The sequence below is a fragment of the Stylophora pistillata genome, chromosome 2, assembly GCF_964205215.1.
Source record: "Stylophora pistillata chromosome 2, jaStyPist1.2, whole genome shotgun sequence".
NCBI lineage: Eukaryota > Metazoa > Cnidaria > Anthozoa > Scleractinia > Pocilloporidae > Stylophora > Stylophora pistillata.
This window is the reverse complement of record NC_142520.1, coordinates 26,646,815-26,666,814: the sequence shown is the minus strand read 5'-3', so window position 1 is coordinate 26,666,814 and position 20,000 is coordinate 26,646,815. Positions and strand designations below refer to the sequence as shown.

At 39.3% G+C, this 20,000-nt stretch overlaps 2 protein-coding genes across 2 annotated transcripts in view; both read left to right on the top strand.

Moving 5' to 3' along the window:
- The first annotated feature begins 86 nt into the window (after positions 1 to 86).
- LOC148738086 (E3 ubiquitin-protein ligase DZIP3-like) lies at positions 87 to 7,212 on the top strand. The gene is made up of 9 exons (XM_088749384.1): positions 87 to 278; positions 2,072 to 2,113; positions 3,361 to 3,416; positions 4,325 to 4,390; positions 4,801 to 5,395; positions 5,683 to 5,715; positions 6,434 to 6,535; positions 6,961 to 7,071; positions 7,202 to 7,212. Exons 5-9 carry the CDS (start codon positions 4,804 to 4,806, stop codon positions 7,210 to 7,212), a joined length of 849 nt encoding a protein of 282 aa, XP_088605510.1. The 5' UTR covers positions 87 to 278; positions 2,072 to 2,113; positions 3,361 to 3,416; positions 4,325 to 4,390; positions 4,801 to 4,803.
- Positions 7,213 to 9,750: 2,538 nt separating this feature from the next.
- The window catches only part of LOC148738084 (uncharacterized), an 18,454-nt gene continuing 8,204 nt past the window's right edge, over positions 9,751 to 20,000 (top strand). Inside the window, exons 1-5 of the mRNA XM_088749928.1 lie at positions 9,751 to 9,876; positions 10,275 to 10,376; positions 11,207 to 11,671; positions 12,080 to 12,172; positions 18,611 to 20,000. The exon at positions 18,611 to 20,000 is cut by the window's right edge and continues 30 nt beyond it. Of these exons, the coding sequence (XP_088606054.1) occupies positions 10,289 to 10,376; positions 11,207 to 11,671; positions 12,080 to 12,172; positions 18,611 to 20,000 (2,036 nt within the window). The 5' untranslated portion in view covers positions 9,751 to 9,876; positions 10,275 to 10,288. The remainder of the gene's footprint in view (positions 9,877 to 10,274; positions 10,377 to 11,206; positions 11,672 to 12,079; positions 12,173 to 18,610) is intronic.

Below are 20,000 nucleotides of genomic sequence, written 5' to 3'. Positions count from 1 at the left end.
CTACCGCCAACTGAAGCAGGCTATTGGTTTTTTTTTCTCCCCTTTCCCCCTCCCCGTCGCCTTGTCACTCGTCCCAGATCTTCCACCCGTCCAATATGGCGACCGAATATTATCCACACTGACTCTCACGCTTGAAAACACAAACTAGCGCCTGCAAGTTGGCTAAAGTTTTTATAAACTGTGAAATATTTACAGGAATTTACCCCCTCACTGCAGTTTCGATTCTGCTAAAACATTGTCTCACTGATTCCAGTCGAAAGGGAAACTTTAACTCGGAGGTAAGGAGAATAATTCTCGAACTCGGCTCAGTGGTGTTACATTCACAAAAATGTATGTAATGCGAATATGTAATTTTCGTTGGAAAACGATACTGAGAGAAAACCACTTAATTCTATTATAATGGAGTAATTACACAATACAGTGCCACTTTTGAAGCAGCGTATGTAGATGAATCTATATTTTAGTGGCTCGTTTAGCTCCGGGCAGCAGATGGAAGAACGAGGAATAATCTCCATGTGCGTTACGTCTTTGATCCACGTATTTAAGTGGCTCGTCTGGCTCGTTTGGCTTGGCAATGGTAGATGTAACAAAAGAGCAAACGAGCCACAACTGTAATCGAGCCGCGTGGTTACTAAAAGTTGGAATCACCTGAAACCACCTGAAACCATCTGAAACCACCTGAAACCATCTGAAACCATCTGAAACCATCTGAAACCACCGATGAAACCACCTGAAACCATCTCAAACCACCAAGGAAACCATCTGAAATTACCTGAAAATATCTCGAAACAATTTAAAACAACATGAAAGCACCTAAAAAGTTACGGGTAACATGAGAAAATAAGTGTTAACAATCGAGTTTATCCACATGGAGCCCGGCTTACGGATATCGTATATAATGCTCTACAGTACAGAATAGGCACCACAAACAGGTCTTCAAGGAAACATTCCATTGTTCTTGTTGAAAACACACTCAATTAGCTCTACGAATGGCTGGGAGTTGCACGGGAATATGCGAATTCATTTCTTGACAAAGCACTTGCGTGACAATAACAACATCCGATCGCGAATGCAAAGAAGAAACTGTTTTAAATCGAAAGAAATACGTGAAGTTCTTTCAATGGGATCATGCAAATTATATATGAAAAAGCCCAGGAAGGCCTGAAGATTTTCAAACTTCCTAAGGAAATCTTGAACATTGTGTTGCTTTTTAATCAGAGACGAATTTATAGCGTGAGCTAGAATTTCACTGACTTTGTTTTTGCAAAAGTGAAATATATGTGGATTTTTTGCAAGGTATTTTACTGCAAAAGACAGAATATAGCTGATGAATGGTGGCTTTAACTTCCACTGCCTAAGTAAATTGACTAGATAGTTGAGATTTTGAGAAAAGAAAAAGCCTAAAGACCAGTTTGTGGTGCCTATTCTGTACTGTAGGGCATTATATACGATATCCGTAAGCCGGGCTCCCTGTGGATAAACTCGATTGTTAACACTAATTTTCTCATGTTACCCGTAATTTTTTAGGTGCTTTCATGTTGTTTTAAATTGTTTCGAGATATTTTCAGGTAATTTCAGATGGTTTCCTTGGGGGTTTCAGATGGTTTCAGGTGGTTTCATCCGTGGTTTCATCAGTGGTTTCAGATGGTTTCAGATGGTTTCAGATGGTTTCAGATGGTTTCAGGTAGTTTCAGATGGTTTCAGGTGGTTTCAGGTGATTCCAACTTTTAGTAACTACGAATCGAGCTGGCTTGTTTGGTGGATGGTTAACAGTTGTCCTGTATTCTCTTTTTCGCGTTCACAATGGTCCATAGAACCTCAATACAACTGGTTGAAGTTTAAAGTAACACTGAAACTTTAAAATTAAAGATGAAAATGGGTTGCACTGCATTTAGGTAACGAACAACTTTTGATTTCCATCGTTTAGAATTTGCTCTGCTACATTTCATGTTCAGAAGCTAAATTTTTAAAAATGAAATCATACCTAGAGCCGGATAATCTAGGTGGCGAGGCACGAGTTGCTTTACTGTGGAGCAAGCTGAGTGTATCTTTATCTCATCTACCTTTTTAGAAGATTAGAGCGCTCTTGTTGCTACACTTGGCTACACCTCAGGTACCACATTTTTGTTCTTAGCACATTTTGACATCATCTGTGATCTAATAATTTACTGCACAGATGCACGGCAAAATGGAATCTATTTGTTAAAAAAATTTCCCTTTAAATTACACAGTGTTTCCTTGGTGCATTAGGATTTACTTAATCAATGAAAAGGATGCAAATGCCTATTCGTATGGAAACCTCTTCCTCTTTAGAAGAAAACATTTCCTAGCTCTAAATTCTGATCAGACTGACCTTTGTAGAGATACAATATTTAATATTTTAGTTGAATACAAAATACATGACAGTGTTTTTAAGGGGACATACCAGAGATTATCCCCAAGAAAAGTGCCTCCTATCAGGGCTCGGCACTAATGGTCGCCAACTAGCCAGACTGGTAGAAATTCAGTTTTGGCTAATGGTTTTCATTTCCACCTGCTAGTTTGGCTATTAAACAAACTGAAATTGTTGCAATATTTAAAGTGCACCTACACCCAAAAAATTTTTTTCGCTTAACGAAGTAAGCTTATTTTTTTGAGTATTTCTGCGCAAAAATTTTTTTATTTGCTCAAATCTTCAATTTTCTATGCCCAGTCAAAATACGGAAAATCGGCCGCCATCTTGCCCCACGACCGAGTTTAAAGAAGAATGGCTCTAGCGGGTAATGTTACGTCAAATCGAGAACACGAAAGTCTGCATCTCACACATTTTCACTTGTTTGGGAAGATTGTCGTCGATATCGTCCGAAATATGCCGACTAGGTGTGTTGTATGAAGATTGTATGGAGCGCGATACCCTCTTGCAAATTTCGCACGTTGCTACATCCTTCTACAACACACTTAGTCGGCATATTTTCGGACAATTATCGACTACAACCTTCCCAAACAAGTGAAAGTGTGTGAAAAGCAGACTTTCGTGTTCTCGATTTGACGTCACATTACCCACTAGAGCCATTCCTCTTTAAACTCGGTCGTGGGGCAAGATGGCGGCCGATTTTCCGTATTTTGACTGGGCATAGAAAATTGAAGATTTGAGCAAATAAAAAAATTTTTGCGCAGAAATACTCAAAAAAATAAGCTTACTTCGTTAAGCGAAAAAAATTTTTTTGGGTGTAGGTGCACTTTAAGTTGTCCCTAGACACTTGGATAGTAAGTTGAAAAATTATTGTCCTGTCTACATTTTGGACATGGCTCTATTTTGTGATTATATAACATTTTTTTTCTTAATGAAGTGATGTTTTTCAAACTAATTCTCTCTTTAAGCAACCACTGATCAAACCTTTTACGATGTAAGGGACCAAGGCCACTTTGAAATTCAGGTACTTGACGAATTTTTATGTGTTGTAGTTCTAACAAACAACTATCCACATGATAGTATGAAATCTTTGAGTTACTCAGATGACAGGACCTGTTTTACTGCAGAAATAGCAGTACAACATTTGGTGTGAAAATGTAAATGAAAGTCTCTTTGGATTTTTTTTTTCGAGTGATCAAAAATTGACAATAAATGCACAATTGAGGATGTGTATTGAATAATTTGCAATTTGTTTTTTAAGGAACCTTGTTTATTCACACTGATTGACTGATGAGAAAAAAATTGCTTTAATCAATTTATCCAATCAGGGTTTGGCTTTGAGCATCTATTTTTCTCTTTGCCAATCACTGTCACTTTTTCCTTCATCAAAGGTGGTATTGTGAGGGAGAGGTGACAAAATAATTTATCAGTCTAAACAAGTCAAACAGAGTCATTTGGACTATTTTATTGCCAGGCTAGTGAATTACATACAAAAATGTACATTTGTTACAACTCTACAGTTAAATGTTATTGTCACACTTTTTACTGACTGTATCTAAATGGATAGAATGATGTCCTATAGATACTGCTGCTTTGAAATTTTCTTCTTTTTTTTTTGTCTCGAGTATCACCCCTTTTCAATTGATCTAACCCTTCAAGTCCCATGAGTGACCACGACCCAATTTCTCCTCTTGATATCAACACAGTATCAAGTGAAAAAGTAATGATAATCAAGAAAAATATCATTTAGGAGATAATTAGTTTATCCAATGCCACATTCAATGAACTAACTTCATAAGAATTGTATGACAGACAGTAAAAAGAATTATTAAAAGAGATCTTGGTAGTGAAAGGGCTCAGATAATGCTGATATTTCAATCAAGTTTTTCTTTCATGCCCTTTGAAGAATTGATTTTCCTTTGTTTTCTTCAGGGAGGTTGGTCACTTATCCACAGATTCTGTACCAGATCTTGTCTTGTGTTGCTGGCTAACTTATTGGTTTGGAAATTTCATTGTAAATAAGTTTTTTGAATAGTACAGTATTATTTGAAGTGCATGTTGAGTCAAATTCCTGTAACTAAAGATAAATAGATAACTCTGAGAGGAGGGGGCCAGGGATTGTTCCTCTGCTGGCATCCTCTCCTCCTGGCCACATGTGGAGACAATTAACAATTGACCATGTTTGGATGACAGGTCTGCTACTTATTCAAATAGATTGTCATTAAAAGAATTTAAAACATGGAAATAGAAACAATTGCTTGAAGGGTGTAATAGAGTGAAAGTAAAGTGGTCTAGTAGAATGTACAAATCCACATAGACTAGCCACTGTTTTAAATCATAGGTTTCTGACAGAAAATGTTGACCTTTAAATCTCAGACTGTGTGGGTGAATTCACTTTTTTTTTGCAGCCAATGACATCATCAGTTGCACCATCATCTCCTTCTAACAAGGAGACAACCAATTATGCTCGACTGTGTCGCCTTCTGGTGGGTGTTGGATCCCAGGTCTTGAGAGACACTTTTGATGCCATACACCCTCCAGTGACACTTCAATCAATTTTGAGGCATCAACCAATACATGAAACACTACAGGTTCTAGTGAAGAGGAGAGCCCTGAATCCTGCACTATGGGAAACGTTGTATCCAATTGATCCATCCTCTGTTTCATCAGCAAACTTTGATATTTTGTTACTGTTCATACTATTGTGTAATATCTGTGGGCTATCTCCTCCCGCAACTGGATGGGACAGTCTTCCATCCACTGCAGATGTTAGCAAGGAAGCCAACATAGCCAGGCTAAAGTACTACCATAATGTTGTGTACGGCAATACCAGCCATGCCTCTGTGGATGATGCAACATTTAACAGCCACTGGCAGGATATCAGTGATGCTATAATAGGTCTGGGAGGAGTAACTTATAAATCTGCAATCGATAAGCTTAAGAATGAGTGTATGGACTCACTTATTAAAGTCAAAATGAAAGAAATGATGCAAGATATTCAAGGTATGTTCAATGATATATCAGAAAGAAACAAATTGCAGGGCAAATTAGGATACATAGAATAGAAGGCGTGGTTTGGATCACCGTATTGTGTTTTTTCACATCCATTGCATCTACCATGGCACAAATTCTCAAGAAATGGCAGCGTTAGTGTATGTGTCCTTAATATACTTTAGTTTACAGCTGCCATGGTCTTTTTAGCCAGAGATATGAAATCAGAATATAAAACCCTGCAAGGGGGATATATCTGTACTTATGAATAAGGGTAACATTCCTTCAGTTGTTTACAGGTAGTCACTTCATTCTGCTGAAGTGGAGACAAGGTCTGGGAGCTAAGAGAGCTAGTATTGTGCAAAGACTTTGCATTGGTCTTATTTATCCTTTGGAAAAATGCAATTGTTTCACCAGCATTTGGACTATACTAAACTACATAACTTCTGAAAAAAAAATGTCTTGACTTGGAGACAAAATCGCAATGTTGATTTAATGAAAAGTAAGGTTGAAGCCATTGATGACAAACTGGATGCACTGATAGCCACACAGTAAGACACAAAATCTTATGGTCTTGCTCAGTTCTTGAAGAAAACTACTTTTTATTGGTTGGAAAAGCCAAACCAAAAATATGGTACAGTTTGGTGGAGATTAAGATTTGGGACAATTTGGCATGAGCAACTTCAATCTTGGCAATCTGTTCTTTGCTCCCCCCCTCCCCCCCCCCCCCCCCCCCCCAACAAAGTTGGGTGTCCTGAATCTAACAATTTTGAACAATCTTAATCAGGGTAGAATGGGGGAATGTAATTTTGGAAATTCCAAAATAACTTGCTCTAAGTGCAAAACGAGGACGAGCATAAAGGAGTGGGTATGAAATGTTACAGAAGGGTTCTTGTACCAGCACTGAGCTAATAAACAGTACTATGTGCACTTTGGACAAAATCTTTGCTGGGGACAGACATAATTATCCAGAAAAAATTTTCATCATGGAATAAGTAAGCTTAATGAAAAATGTTTTTTAAGTATACCATGTTATATTATGTTATGCAGACAGAGTCACAGATGAAATTCATCAGATGAAAGGTCCGCTTGAAAAACTTAGTGACGAGTTGGAAGCCTTAATGTTACAACATGGAGAAACAAAGAGTCGAGGTCAGTGTTAAGGGAAAAAGATATTTCACTGGTTCAAGAAATAAATGAACGTAACCATTCAAAATTAATGAAAAAAATCTTATTTAATGACGTAAGGTAGTGACAATGTCTGAATCTGTTACTTTAATTATGTATGAAAATAAGGAAATAATATGTGTTGTTACATGCGCTTGAACTCTGGTATCAAAAAATGTAAATGTATTTGTAACGAAAAGCTCCAAAATCCCACATTGATGGCATGACTAATTGAAACAAAAGATCTGACATGGATAGAAAGTAAAAATCAAAGGGCAAATCATGCAAGGTGATTCCACAGGCTGAGTTTCAAGCTTTTTAATGGAAGGTTTTGTCCTATTTCATTTAACACCAAGATCCCTTGTCATATTGTAAACAAACCGTGTTTTCTTGCAAAATCCGTCTCCTAGAAATCATCAGGAGTATCTTTGAACAGCTGAGAGCTGAAATTGGAGAATTTGTAGAAACTAGTGAATATTTAGCCTCTTTGAAGACACAACAAGGAGATACAAAGGATGAAGGTAAGCTGCATCAAAAAAAGTATTACGAGAAGCCAGTCTGTTTGAGGATAATATTTGACTTAAGCAAGTTGTTTTTGGTGGCCATTGGAAGTAACTAGTAATACCATTTATTTTTCTGCTACTTTTTCAGGCCTCGCTTGAGATAATGTATTCTTTTGAATTTTGTACTGGAGAACGAGGCCAGTAAGGCTAATTTAAATTTAAACAAAAGAATATTAATCCGGCAGCCATTTATGAAAGTGGTCTATGCCATGATCTTTCTAGCCAGAGATTTGAAATAAGAACATTAAACTGATAGGGAAAACTGCCGGGAGATTTTGCAGGGGTGACCTACGATGGAATAGTATCCTATCCAAGTATAAGGGTAATATTCTTACATTTGTATAGGTAGTCACTTTATGCTACTAAAGTTGTCAGTACCGCCACTGAGCTACTAAATTGTAAACATTTCTGTCAAAATCTGAAAAAGCCATGTTCAACCAATGTGCCTTGTGTGCATCGTTGTTGCTATTATCCAGGAACAGAATACTGTTTCTTGCAAAACTACAGAACAGCAAAGGCCGTAGCTTTTTTTAAGGGAGAAATAGGAAAAGTTACTATCAACCAGATCACGACTAAATTGCCAGTTTGGGAGGCGTACTATGACGACTTCTTCTGTCTGTTGAGCACAACAAAATACAAAATAGAAGAATTTGTAAGACAGGCAAACATTCAAACTTGCGCGGCTGAAATCTCAGCCTCGGAAATTATATTCTTGAACACAAAATTGTACAAAGGTGAGAGGTTTAACAGGGAGTGGACCCTCGACATGCAAACACATTAAAAAGAGACAGAGACCTTCCAATACATGAATTGTGTTTTCTTACATCCACCAGGCTCCGAGAAAGGATTCGTAAATGGAAAGGCACTATGCCTCCTGAGAACAAATTCGTCACGCTCCACCTATAATAAAAATGTGGCTAGTTTCAAAATGAGCTTAAAGGCCCATTTTCATCCGAGATCCTTTGCAGTCGTTTGTTTTTGTTTTGGAATCGCGCTATTGTTAAATGGCGAACCCTGATAGTCATTCACAAACACTATTAAAGAGAAAAACAAAGATTTGGTGAAGAACACAGTAAACAAATTTACAGCTAAATATTTGAGACTGAAAAATCATAAATCGAGTCTGTGTATAAAACTTGTACAAAGCTTATTTGATGTTGAAGGAAACTGTTCGGCTTCAACACTAAATAAAATATGAACAAATAACCAATATTGGCCAAAACGGAATTACTTTATGCATTTCAATTATAGAATAATGACTTGTACAAATGAGATCGTTTACATACATATCTCAGGATCTCAAGTAAAAATCAGTCAAATAACTATTCTCACCTCGAAAAAATCTCCCCGGAGTCTCTAGTTCCATCGTAGGAACAATGCAATAACATTTCTGCAAAAGCACTGTCTGTAGTGTTACCGAAACCCATGGTTGTTTTCCTTGCCCTCCATAAATCATACACAGACCTTCGAAGTCGAATAACCTTCGCCGAGCCGGGCAGACTCGGCCTTTCTCTAGACCGCTTCTTCGGCGGCGTCAACTTTTCAAATGACGTTTTTCACCGTCATACATATAAGAATTAAAAACTATTTACTGATATGGATACTACGATAGTTTGTTGTTCGCACATGATTCAAGATGGAACTTTGAAAGCCCTAATTAGTAAGACGGAAGAAGATATCAAAGCGATTCCGCAACTACGAGGAAAATAGCGTATTTTTCATATTTGAAAAATGATCCGGGCGCGCAAGGCATCTCGGTCGAAAATGGGCCTTTAAGGAATAGAGGATACCCGGATGAAATTTGAGAAAAACATATTTCTGATTGAAATTTTTCTGGAAGAGAAAGGTCACTCAAAAACTTACGTAGGACTAGGCTCGCGATGGATCGTAAACGTTTCCTTGTCTAACGGTAACCTCCAACCCCAGACAAAACTGTTGAGACATTTCAATGCAATTTTTAATTTCCCGTCATGCAACAATCGTTTCCAAAAGGAACAAACTTACCCCCCTCCCCACCCCTGGTACAATGTTGGTGGGGCTTAAGAGCTCAAGCATGCATTTCTTGTGTTAACGCAAAGAACATTGCAATTGGGGAGGAGGGAAACAATCTTTGCATTTGCGACGGTAAGCATTTTTCTCAGGGTGAGTGCAAAAAAGGTATTTTTTGTAATGTGTCTCAATAGGTTTTGTCCGAGGTTGTAGGTACTAAAGGGAGCTTTCTGGTTGACTTTCCTCGGAAGTGCTGTGTAGCATGTCCTCAGCAAACTGGTTGCCTGTTTTGTTACTAAATCCTAAAGGTGTCTTTAAATAACTTTTCTCATTCTCTGGCAGCTTTCCTTCCAAACAAGAGGACCTCTCTTTCGATGGCTTCATTATCATGAACACAGAACGAAGACGACCAAAAAACGTAGCATATAGACGACAGGCACTACAAGCAACTTAATGAGGGTACAAAGAGCTGGCTCTCGATCAAAGTTGCAAAGATTTAGTCGAATAATGTTGAGAATGGCTACTTTGCTCGCAAGGCATTTTGGTTGAGCGTTTCCCTTTAACTGAAGTCAGACATTACCTCCGCGCAAAAGTTTTTTTTACCATGTAATATGTAAAAGCATACTGAAAAAAAATGTTATCGGTTTAACATGTTTCTTATATGATGTGCAGACAAAATCACAAGTGATCTACATCAAATAAGAAGTCAGGTTCAAAACCTTAGTGGCAACTTGGAGCTATTGGTGTTTCAACAAGGAGACAGAAAGAGTCAAGGTCAGTTAATGACAAAATAGGTTTTTATTCTTTTACTACATGAACGTGAGTTATCATCCACAATATATGAAAAACACCAGACTCCGTGACAAAGTAGTAGTAATTCTTGAACATGTTGCTTCAAATGTGCTTGAAAAACGAAAGTAATCTGCTATTGTTTGAACTTTGGCAAGAAAAAAAAAACTTATTCATGCATGCAATTCTGGTGAAAAGCATCGGAATCATACATCGACGGCATGACTAGATGAAAAAAAAAATCATCCATTGATAGAAAGTAAAACAAGGGGCACATCACTCTAAAACAAGGGGCACATCATTCTGGAGATTCCGCCGGCCAAGTTTCCAGTCTCTTAATTATAATCTCAAACAGGTTTTTTTGTAAAATCTTTCTCCCCTAGAAAATATCAGAAGTATGTTTGAACAGCTGAGAGCAAATGTCAGAAAATTAAGGGACAATTTAGCCTCTTTAGAGACACAACAAGCAGATACAGAGGATGAAGGTAAACTGTGTCATGAAAGGATTACGATTAGCCAGTCTGAGGATATTATTTAGCTTTAACGAGTTGTTTGTGGTAGCCTTAGGAGTACATTTTCATAAGCAACTAGCAATTCCATGCATTTCTCTGCCCCCCTTCCCACCCCTAAATGATAATGGAGGTCTTAGCTAAACAATTGTTAAAGATGTCAATCAGTGTATTGAATTCAAATTTGTACAGGGGGTGAAGGAGGTGTGGGGAAATCTTAATCTTGGAAATTGAAAGTAACTTGCTCATTGTGCTCAGGAAAGACGTGGTTAAAAGGTTGTGTGCCAAATGTTTATGCAAGGAGTGTAGTGCCACTAGTTAATTAAGAGGTTTGTCCTGCTACCATTCAAGGATGATGTTTGTGCATGTGGGCTGCGCATCACGTCATGATCGAGCGTGCTTGCGCATGACGAAAAAAAACTCCGCTGCCGCAATGGTCACGCAAAAGAGAAACTGTTTGCTACTTTTGTAGAAATTGGTGTTCCCATGAAAGGCTCTTCCCCTCTATATGTTACCAGTTATATTGGCTCAATCATGATGTCTTTGATTAAAAAATGTAAATGAAATGTAGTGGACGATTTTTTCCCTTAAAAACCAAATGGGGACATGAGAAAGAAATATTTTTCTTCTAGGGGAGGTGTTTGGAAGGCAAGGGTGAGGTCTGATAAAAAGATAAAAGAAAACTGAAATCTCTGAGGAATACATATATAAAATAATGTAGATAGTACATGCGCTCTCTTTGGTCATTGGTGAGAGATGAGAGTATGTAAACAGAGTTGCGACGTCAAACTTTGTTGTGTTTACAGATGTGATCCCCTCCTTTGTACTGGCTAGAGGACCTTTGGCACTTGAAGCTTACCAAAGAGGATTACAAAGTGGGAGGACATTTGACAAACGAACAAAGATATTATTGATTGGTCAGGACCGTGTTGGTAAAACAAGTCTTGGAAAACATCTCAGAGGTGAACGATTCAATCCAGATGAACCTAGCACTGATGGAGTGAAAATGATCCCAGCTATCAAGAATGCAAGTTTGCAAGCATGGAAAAATCCAGCCTCTCTTGACTTTACAAGTGCATTTGATCACAAGTGTGCCGAAGTGGTTACGAAGGAGTTACTACAGGTAAGCAGCTCACCAGAAAAATCAGACCCAGCACGGCAGTTCACTGAAGAATCAGTAACAGGTGAAAGCACAAAAGGGAAAAGGACAAAGGAGTCGGGAACAGAAGAAATAAGGGGTGATGAGCTCACACAAGAAGCCGAGACTGAAAGTAAGTAGACAGTAGAACACTAAGATAGTTTTCATCCAATATTGTGTGCTTATGGTATGATTGGACGGGCTGGATGGGAAACTATTTGGCTCGAGGTCATTGCCGAGAGCCAAATGTTTCGCTACATTCCCTTCTAGAGGGCCATCTTTTAAGGAAGAATGCAAATAAGATTTGGACCAAGTCTTTATTGCATGGAGCAGGACTGGTGTCGAGTGTGCCTTTATGACCGATGAAATGCAAGAATATGGCCAGCTAATCATGAGATGTTGCTGCATGGTCTACAGTGTGGCAGCAAACTAAATTTCATCATTTTCCAAATCAGATAATAAAAATAGAATAAAATAAAAATAAACTGCTAAGGAACAATCTGTCTGGTAAAATACTTATTTTGTTAATGATTGTTTCCAGGCTTTAAAGATGGCAGACGTGAACAGAAACAAGAACAAATACTAAGTGAAGTTACCTCCTCAGGAAATTCCAGGAGGACTGCACCCATTCAAAGTAAGATGACTCTAAAATGGATAAGGGCTAAAGAAAAATTTCCTCTTCATTCCAACAACTGTACGAGTTTTCCCACATTTGACATAAGTATCAGCGGTCAGTAGCAACGAATCATGTTTGGGATATTTAACAAGTTTCCCTTTTTAACTAGGATAATGAGGAAGTCATTAATCCGAGATGTAGATATGGATAAAACATTCCTTCCATCCCTCCTTCCTTAATTCTTCGATTCTTGTTAACTCTTTGTAAATCTGCTGACCAGTCTATAAAGCGTAGGCAGTCGCGTGCGCCCAAATCCAAAAAGGCCGATAGTTTCGAAAGAAACTGTTTGGGGCTGCGTCGGTGGGAGTAACGAAATAATTTGGATATATCAACAAAGTTGAAATGGTAAATTGGCCACCGTAATGATTACAAAAGCTGACGTTTCGAGCGTTAGCCCTTCGTCATTCGCTCCGACGAAGGGCTAACGCTCGAAACGTCAGCTTTTGTAATCATTACGGTGGCCAATTTACCATTTCAACTTTGTTGATATATCCAAATCTAAAAAGGTCTATTTACGAAGTGATTTATTTCAGACGCAACGTTTCTTATTCGTGCGGATCTTTTCTACACGGTTGGCAGCGTGTGATTTTTACCTTGAAGTTCTCACTGTTAAACTAGTTCAATACTGTTCAATAAAAGCAAGGTCCTTTCAGTGATTGACGTGAGCGTAAAACCAGGACACACACAAGTCGCATATAAGCTGCGATTGTATGTTAAAGACTTCAAGGTTCTTCCTTCTCAATTTGATTGTAAGGGAAATTCGCCATCGTTTATCCTACGCAATGTTTTCTGACACTAGTGATCACTTAGGGTCCCACAAAGGCTAGCATATTTTAAGTTCGAAATCGATGATTTTTCCGACTCAGAAACATATCCTGTAATTAAAAAAAAGCATTGTTTTGAACTGTAAGACTTGATATCACAACCTCTAGCCTTCCGTTTTACCGGCCAGTCGCAGCGCTATATCTGCACATACCTTTTATAATTAGCATGATATTTATTTGATTGATAGAGGTATCCTCAGTTAATATTCCCCCCCCCCCCCACCTACCTATATTTAACAATTATTTGCCGAAGGCGAAGTGAATATTTACCAATATTCACGAGCCTGAGGCGAGTAATTTTTTTAGTGTAATTACTCAGGTGATTATAGAAATGAGCAAAGGAATGTTAAATTTAGCCTGCAGTGCAGGCAGTTTTGGTGGTTTTCATCTTTCGAGTGTTTAGCCGCCATGTTGGATTCGCTGCAGACTGGGAGAATTGGGGCGAGAATGCGAGAATGTCGGAGTGGGTGGGGGGACAGGGAAGGAAAATCGCCCGCCCGGAGAGGCTGTAAAATTAAGAAACGCCCCTAATTAGTATCGCTTGCTCGCTTTTCCGGAAGTGAATCGTCGGCCATTGGAAATGAAGTAATTCCTTACCGGAAGATAAAATCCACTTCCGACAAAAACAAATAGAATACACTTGTTATCAACTCAGTAAACTTTCAGAGCTACGATGTTGAGATGTGGGAAAAAAGTCCTAATGACAACTGCAGGCTTTGCAACATTTCTTTTAAAGTTAAATTTGGAAATGTCGCTGGTAAACAAAGTCATTCGTTGTCGGAAAATCTTTTCAAGCCTTCAAAACATAAAGATTGTTTTTGCGTCGTTCTTGTTAATATTTGTAGGCAAGTAGGATTGGAGTTGATACAAGATTCGCAAGTATTTTCAGATCGAGTGTGCAACCTTTGTGGTCACAAAATTCGAAACCTGGGCCAATTGTACCGGTTCGTGAAAGCTGGAGCTTCCTAAACAGCAGGCACTCCCAGTAAAAGCAGTGGTAAACGCGATCTCGATACTCCGGAGAAAGCAAGTTCATCGTAGAGGAAATCGAAGGTGGTTCGTGTTAATTCACCAGCAGCCAAGACACCACTGAGAGAAGTAAACACGTCGAGGAAATGTCTCACGTTTGGAACGGAAAATATGCTTTCTGCGTGTGCATCTGCAGCGGAGGACGAAATGTTAAGAAAACTAAACGTGGACGATTTGCCCCAAACGGGACTTCAGGTGAAAGTAGTTTACCGGATCCCTTCTGGACAGGCAATTGCGAGAATTCCACGTGATGAAGAATCTGAAGCATTAGTGAGAAATATCACTTGCGAAAAGTGGCGTTAGGCGTCGAATGTTGTTCTGAAACACGAAGAAATTGCTGCCGAAGTGAAGCAGGGAATCAGCAAAGCTGTATCGAAGGAGTTCGACGAATACCTGAAATCGGAAAGCATGCTCGAACTCAGAAATCCAGACGAACTGGCTGGCTTTTCAAACAAACTGTTTATGGAGGAGGTTTACCTGTTTGGTATGATTGTGTGCTTGGGGCTTGTGGTCTCTCTCGGGAAGACATATAGGAAGGCGGTCGAGATGTAGATTCTCTTGCTTTAGCAACAGCAACGATCGCACGCGTCAGAAACACGAAAGCTTCATCAATCCATTACAGAATTTCTACGATACTGTTTCTCAGTGGTGTGAAACGTGACGATCTGATTCGTCTGAATCGTATGTCTCCAGACTCTATTATTCGCCTTCAAAATAAAATGAATGAGCAGTTGGAAGCTAGAGTTAAAATATGGAAAGGCATTATTGAAGAGAATCGCGGTGCTCTCAAGCTTGCCAAAAAGTGGAAAGGAAACAGGGCCCCGAAACGCAACTTGATGTGAACGAGCAAAGTCTCGAATTGTACGATTTCTTCTCGACTAAGGGTTATGCCGCCCTGAGAAAGCTGTTGCAAGAAGAAAGGACGAAAACGAATGTGGCCGTATACAACGTGGTCTGTGTGCAAGCAGTTATTGCAAGACTAGAGACTACCAAACTACCCTTATACAAGTAAGTCTTTGATTGATTATATTTTCGATTTCCCTACAAAAAAATTACTAGATATACCGTCGTGAATACTATAACGCAAAGATCAGCTGGTATTTTCCATTTTCTACATCTCCTATTCTTGCACTTGCAAGTGATGTCGTCGTTAATCCCATTGAAGAAGTTTCAATTAACTGGTCTTGAACGATGCTTTTCAGCGGACAGACAATAGTCACGCACGCTGCTTTCGACAACAATGTTTCTTGGACACGAATCAACAACTGAAAGACGAGGCTTTTTCCAAAGCCTGTCGGAAGAACTGCCAATAAATCGCTCCCATGCACAAGCGTTGAGATTGCTTCTTTTTGTTCGTGGCGTAATTGACGCGACATACCCAGCTCGGAGAGAAATGAAAGAGATTCTTCGAGTGCAGCATCGAAAGTTAGCTAGTCCGCCATTTTCTTGATCACATCACAGAGAAGCACGGCAGGAAGGACCTGAAGCAATGCTAGCATTGATTGGCAAGTATCAATCTGAATGCACCCTGCCGTACCAATCAGAGACTACGTTCGTGGGCGAACGGAGTTTCTTAAATGAACAATCAGTGCGGGCAGGTGGATTTTTCTTTCTCCTCCCCCTCCCCCTTCCCCAATTTTTCTCTCTCCCTCCCACTAGCTTGGTAAACTTTTTACCTCGCCCCAACTCTCCAATATTTTTTTAAATCAAGATGGTGGCCTGAACAACCGATTAGAATACCCACTTACCCCGCCAAAATCCGCCTACACTGCAGGCTATGTTAAATTTTATTTGTCATTGTTACGCTGTCAGTGAACAACTGGGCGCTCGCACGGACAACAGACTATTTCTCTTGTAAAAAGTTCCGTCTTTCCTCCTGACTGAGACGTAAAATTTTAACAAACATTTATTCATCTCGTTGACCTCCATTGCCTCAAAGTCAGTGGTAAATTCGGTTTGTTGTTGAAACCATTCTGTTAAGTTAATAAAGTGTTGCGAAAATTTAAGGTAGTTGTTTTGATTCATTCATGCATGTCGACATAAGCAAAATTTTTACGGGAATGTAAATGCTTTCTTTGTTACGTTTAGCACACTTTTCACACCTTACCTTTGAAGAGTATCATTCCAAACTTTGTGGCGTGTTTGGTATTATTCGGAATGGTATTTTCTTTCATTAAATTAATTTCCTCTTCAGACACCTCGACAAAGCGCGAGGCGGCCATTTTGAAAATGTCCTCCCACTATAATCACCTCGCCGAAGGTGATTATAGCGGAATATGACGCCATTCTCATCTTTTCCGCTCGGGATTGCCCTTGTTGATCCCGTGCATGAAAAAAAATTGAAGTACTACACAGTTCGTAACTCTTGGAAAATGTCGGCGATGGAGACGCAAAAAGCGGCAGAAGACAGTCAAGACAATGAAAACACAAACGACTGACTTGAACTTATTGTGTTAGAAACACAGTTGGCTTTCTTTCCTGGCTTCCGTAGTAAAAAAAGTCATTCTTAATTCTTCATAAAATGGTTTTTCAATATAGTTAACTCTTTTACTGACCAAGCTTGTCCGATCCAGATGGTTGGATATTAGCCTCGTTCTTTTTTGGCATTTTTATAGATTTCGACTTGTCACAGTCTGTAAAAATGGAAAAAAAAAAAAAAAAGAACTTGGCCAGCATCCAGCCATTTTGTCCCCACGCTTGGTCAATAACGCATATGAGTAGCGAAAAAAAGTTCATCACAGCTCTGCGATGTCACTCTAACCTCATTTTCAAGTCATGAATAAACTATCTTTTTCGTGACTCTTACATGTAGGGTGCAAACACAGCATTCTGAATAAAGGCAAAGTAAAGCACTGAAACAATGGGCAACTACAGATTCCAGCAACTTTAATCCAAAAATGTAACAGAGAATGGAAATATTATCAGTGAGATGTGGTTTGTAAAAAAGAAACCAAACCCAAGTGGCACACTATTGCTGTACATTCCTTACGCGCGCACATGCAAAGTACAACAATATAGTCATAGATACTGTAAATATTATTCTTAAAATTTTTTAGTCATTTATTGTTTGTCGTGTAAAACATGCAAAGAAAAGTACTTTTTTTATATGAACATATAATGTTGGTGTTATGGTGACACCAAACAGATAGATAGATAGATAGATAGTTTATTATCAAAAACCTTGCAGCCACAGGCTGAATTACGTTTGATTTACAATAAAATATATACTACAAAAAATACATGGCTAAGAAGAACTAATTAAAAAGACAAAAATATATAATTAAGAGAAAAACAATATTACATCATTGCTTTATGGACATAGTGATGGATAAAACTATTTCGAGTACGAATGGTGTGGAGGCGCCGTGTAGTAAAAGAGTGCTGACTCCTTAAATTGACTTCGCACTCATTCTTGGGAGGTAGTAAGCTATAGAGCTTGTGCGAGGGATTAGACAGGATGGAATTAAAAAGCTTATCACATAAGAACTCGCGGCGGTTGTGTAAGGGAACTAGACCAGTCAAAAGAAGCGCCTCATTGTACGAACAATCTGGATAGATAATACGTAAAGCTCGCCTTTGACATCTCTCAAGATCTACTGAAAGGTATTGCGGGAGGCTATGATGATAAACAGGGCATGCATATTCAGTGACAGGCCTAATACAAGTCAAATAGAAGAGCAAAAGTTCCTCCGACTTGACCTGTGCACGCTTAAGCTGACGCAAAAAATACAGGCGCTTGTTTACTTTCTTTACAACTTCGGATACGTGATTATTCCACGTGAGATCGCAAGATATCTGCAAACCTAAGATCTTTGCTTGCTCTACACACTCTAAGTCCTGATCATTAACCTTAATTGGATCAAAGTTCTTTCTAGAGTGACTGAATGTTATGCGCAGTTCCTTGCACTTGGTTTCATTTAATTGGAACTTGTCAGCAGAAGCTTGCGTCGCGAGTTCGTCAACCGCTTGTTGGACTTTGCTGACCTCAGACTTCATGACTGTTTCAGAAATAGTGGAGTCATCGACATATTTCCACATGTCTGTACCCGGGATGATGAGGTCGTTTATCATAATAGTAAATAACCAGGGGCCAAGTTTTGTGCCCTGTGGGACCCCTGATGGGATGGCCCCCCACTCCGAGTAACAGTCCTGACTAAGTTTAACACGCTGTCGGCGACAGGACAGAAAGTCCACTATCCAGTCAATTATTCCGCTTGGAAGATCGTATGAAATGAGCTTCTGAACTAGGATCTGATGGTCAATGAGGTCAAACGCCTTGCGGAAGTCAAAGAGGATGGTTCTGACAGTTGCACCGTTCCCATCCGTAGCACTAAGCCATGACATAAACAGCCATAAACAGTACTAAGCCATAAACAGTTGTGTCACACTTCTTTTGCTGATATTTATCATTAATTTTTTTCTTTTTATAATCTAATTTAATCGAATTGTATTTTTCCCATGTTGAAGATACATGCACATTTAATTAATTGTGAGTTAGAGGATGTTTGAGTGTGAACTTGTAAGTTGTCATTTTTTCTTGTAGCCGCTGAGGGTGACACAGAGCAGATACCAGGGAACATTGCCTCTCTCGTAGAGTCTAGCCTTGAAAGGAACGGTCCGAACAAAGATGACAGCATATGGCCTGTGATTTGGGATTTTGCTGGCCAAGCAGTATATCATGCTATTCATCCCATTTTTATGTCTCAAGAAGCCATATATGTGTTAGCGTTGGATCTGACAAGAGAATTGGCTGCCCCGGCACAGTGTCGTGTACGGCCCTTTGATCATGCAGAGGTAGAAGTAACATCACCAGACACAGAGGATACTAACCTTGATCACATTTTGAAATGGCTGGACTTGGTACATTCTTTGTTAACTGCAAAGAAACTCGGACAGACAGCAGAAGGTGCTTTTCCTCCAGTGATACTTGTGGGTACGTATGCTGATAGTGTAAGAAAATCGGAGCGTGATCCTACCAAAGTAATGGAAGCAGCGCTGGAGAAAATTTATGATATGGCTCCACGTGAAGTCGTAGATCACATCCATGACAGTTTTGTCATTGATAACACAAAAGCTGGTAATCCATATCAGCAAGAAGACTCAGAGATAGTTTCTCTGCGTCAGAAAATACTGGAACTGGCTGAAAAGATGCCACACGTAAAGAAGGAAGTACCTTTGCTGTGGCTCCGTGTCGAGGAAAAAGTATTTGAAATGGTGGAAAAGGGGGAGCATTATCTTCCTAAAAAGCGTTTTGAAGAGGATGTTGCTGAAGCCATTTGCCATTTTGATGTCAAAGATGACGTAAAAGAACTTCTTCACTTTTTACATTCTCGTGGAACAATTATCCATCATGATCTCCCTCAAAATCCAGATGGTATGGTAGTTCTGGATCCACAATGGTTGATCAATGTACTCATTAAGATAATAACAGTGAATCCAACTTGGAAAGCAGCACCTTTTATCAAGAGACATTACCGGATCCTCGAGAATGAAGGATTTCTTTCCAACGACGTGCTCAATCACGCATTTGAAAACTTGAAATTAGAGGGAGCAAGGGAGAATTTACTTGAAGTAATGGAAAAGTTTAATCTAATCTGCAACTCTAGAGGCTGTAAAGGGAGAGACTTCCCGTACTTTGTACCCTGTATGCTGACACTACCAATGAAGGACAAAAGAAGCAAGGACATAGACAACGGCCCTCTACCGGTGTTCCTCACTTTTAACACCAACCGTGTTCCAAGTGGTCTATTTTGTAGGCTGATTGCACTTTTCTGGGAATGGGCCTCACAGCTGTGTGGCATCTGCATAGAACCCACCCTGTATGCAAATTCTGCTCGATTCAATGTCAGCAAATTATATCACATCACCTTAGAGGCTCACAAAACTCTGATCAGCGTAAAACTCTGGACAAACGCTGACTCCAATCAAGAGGA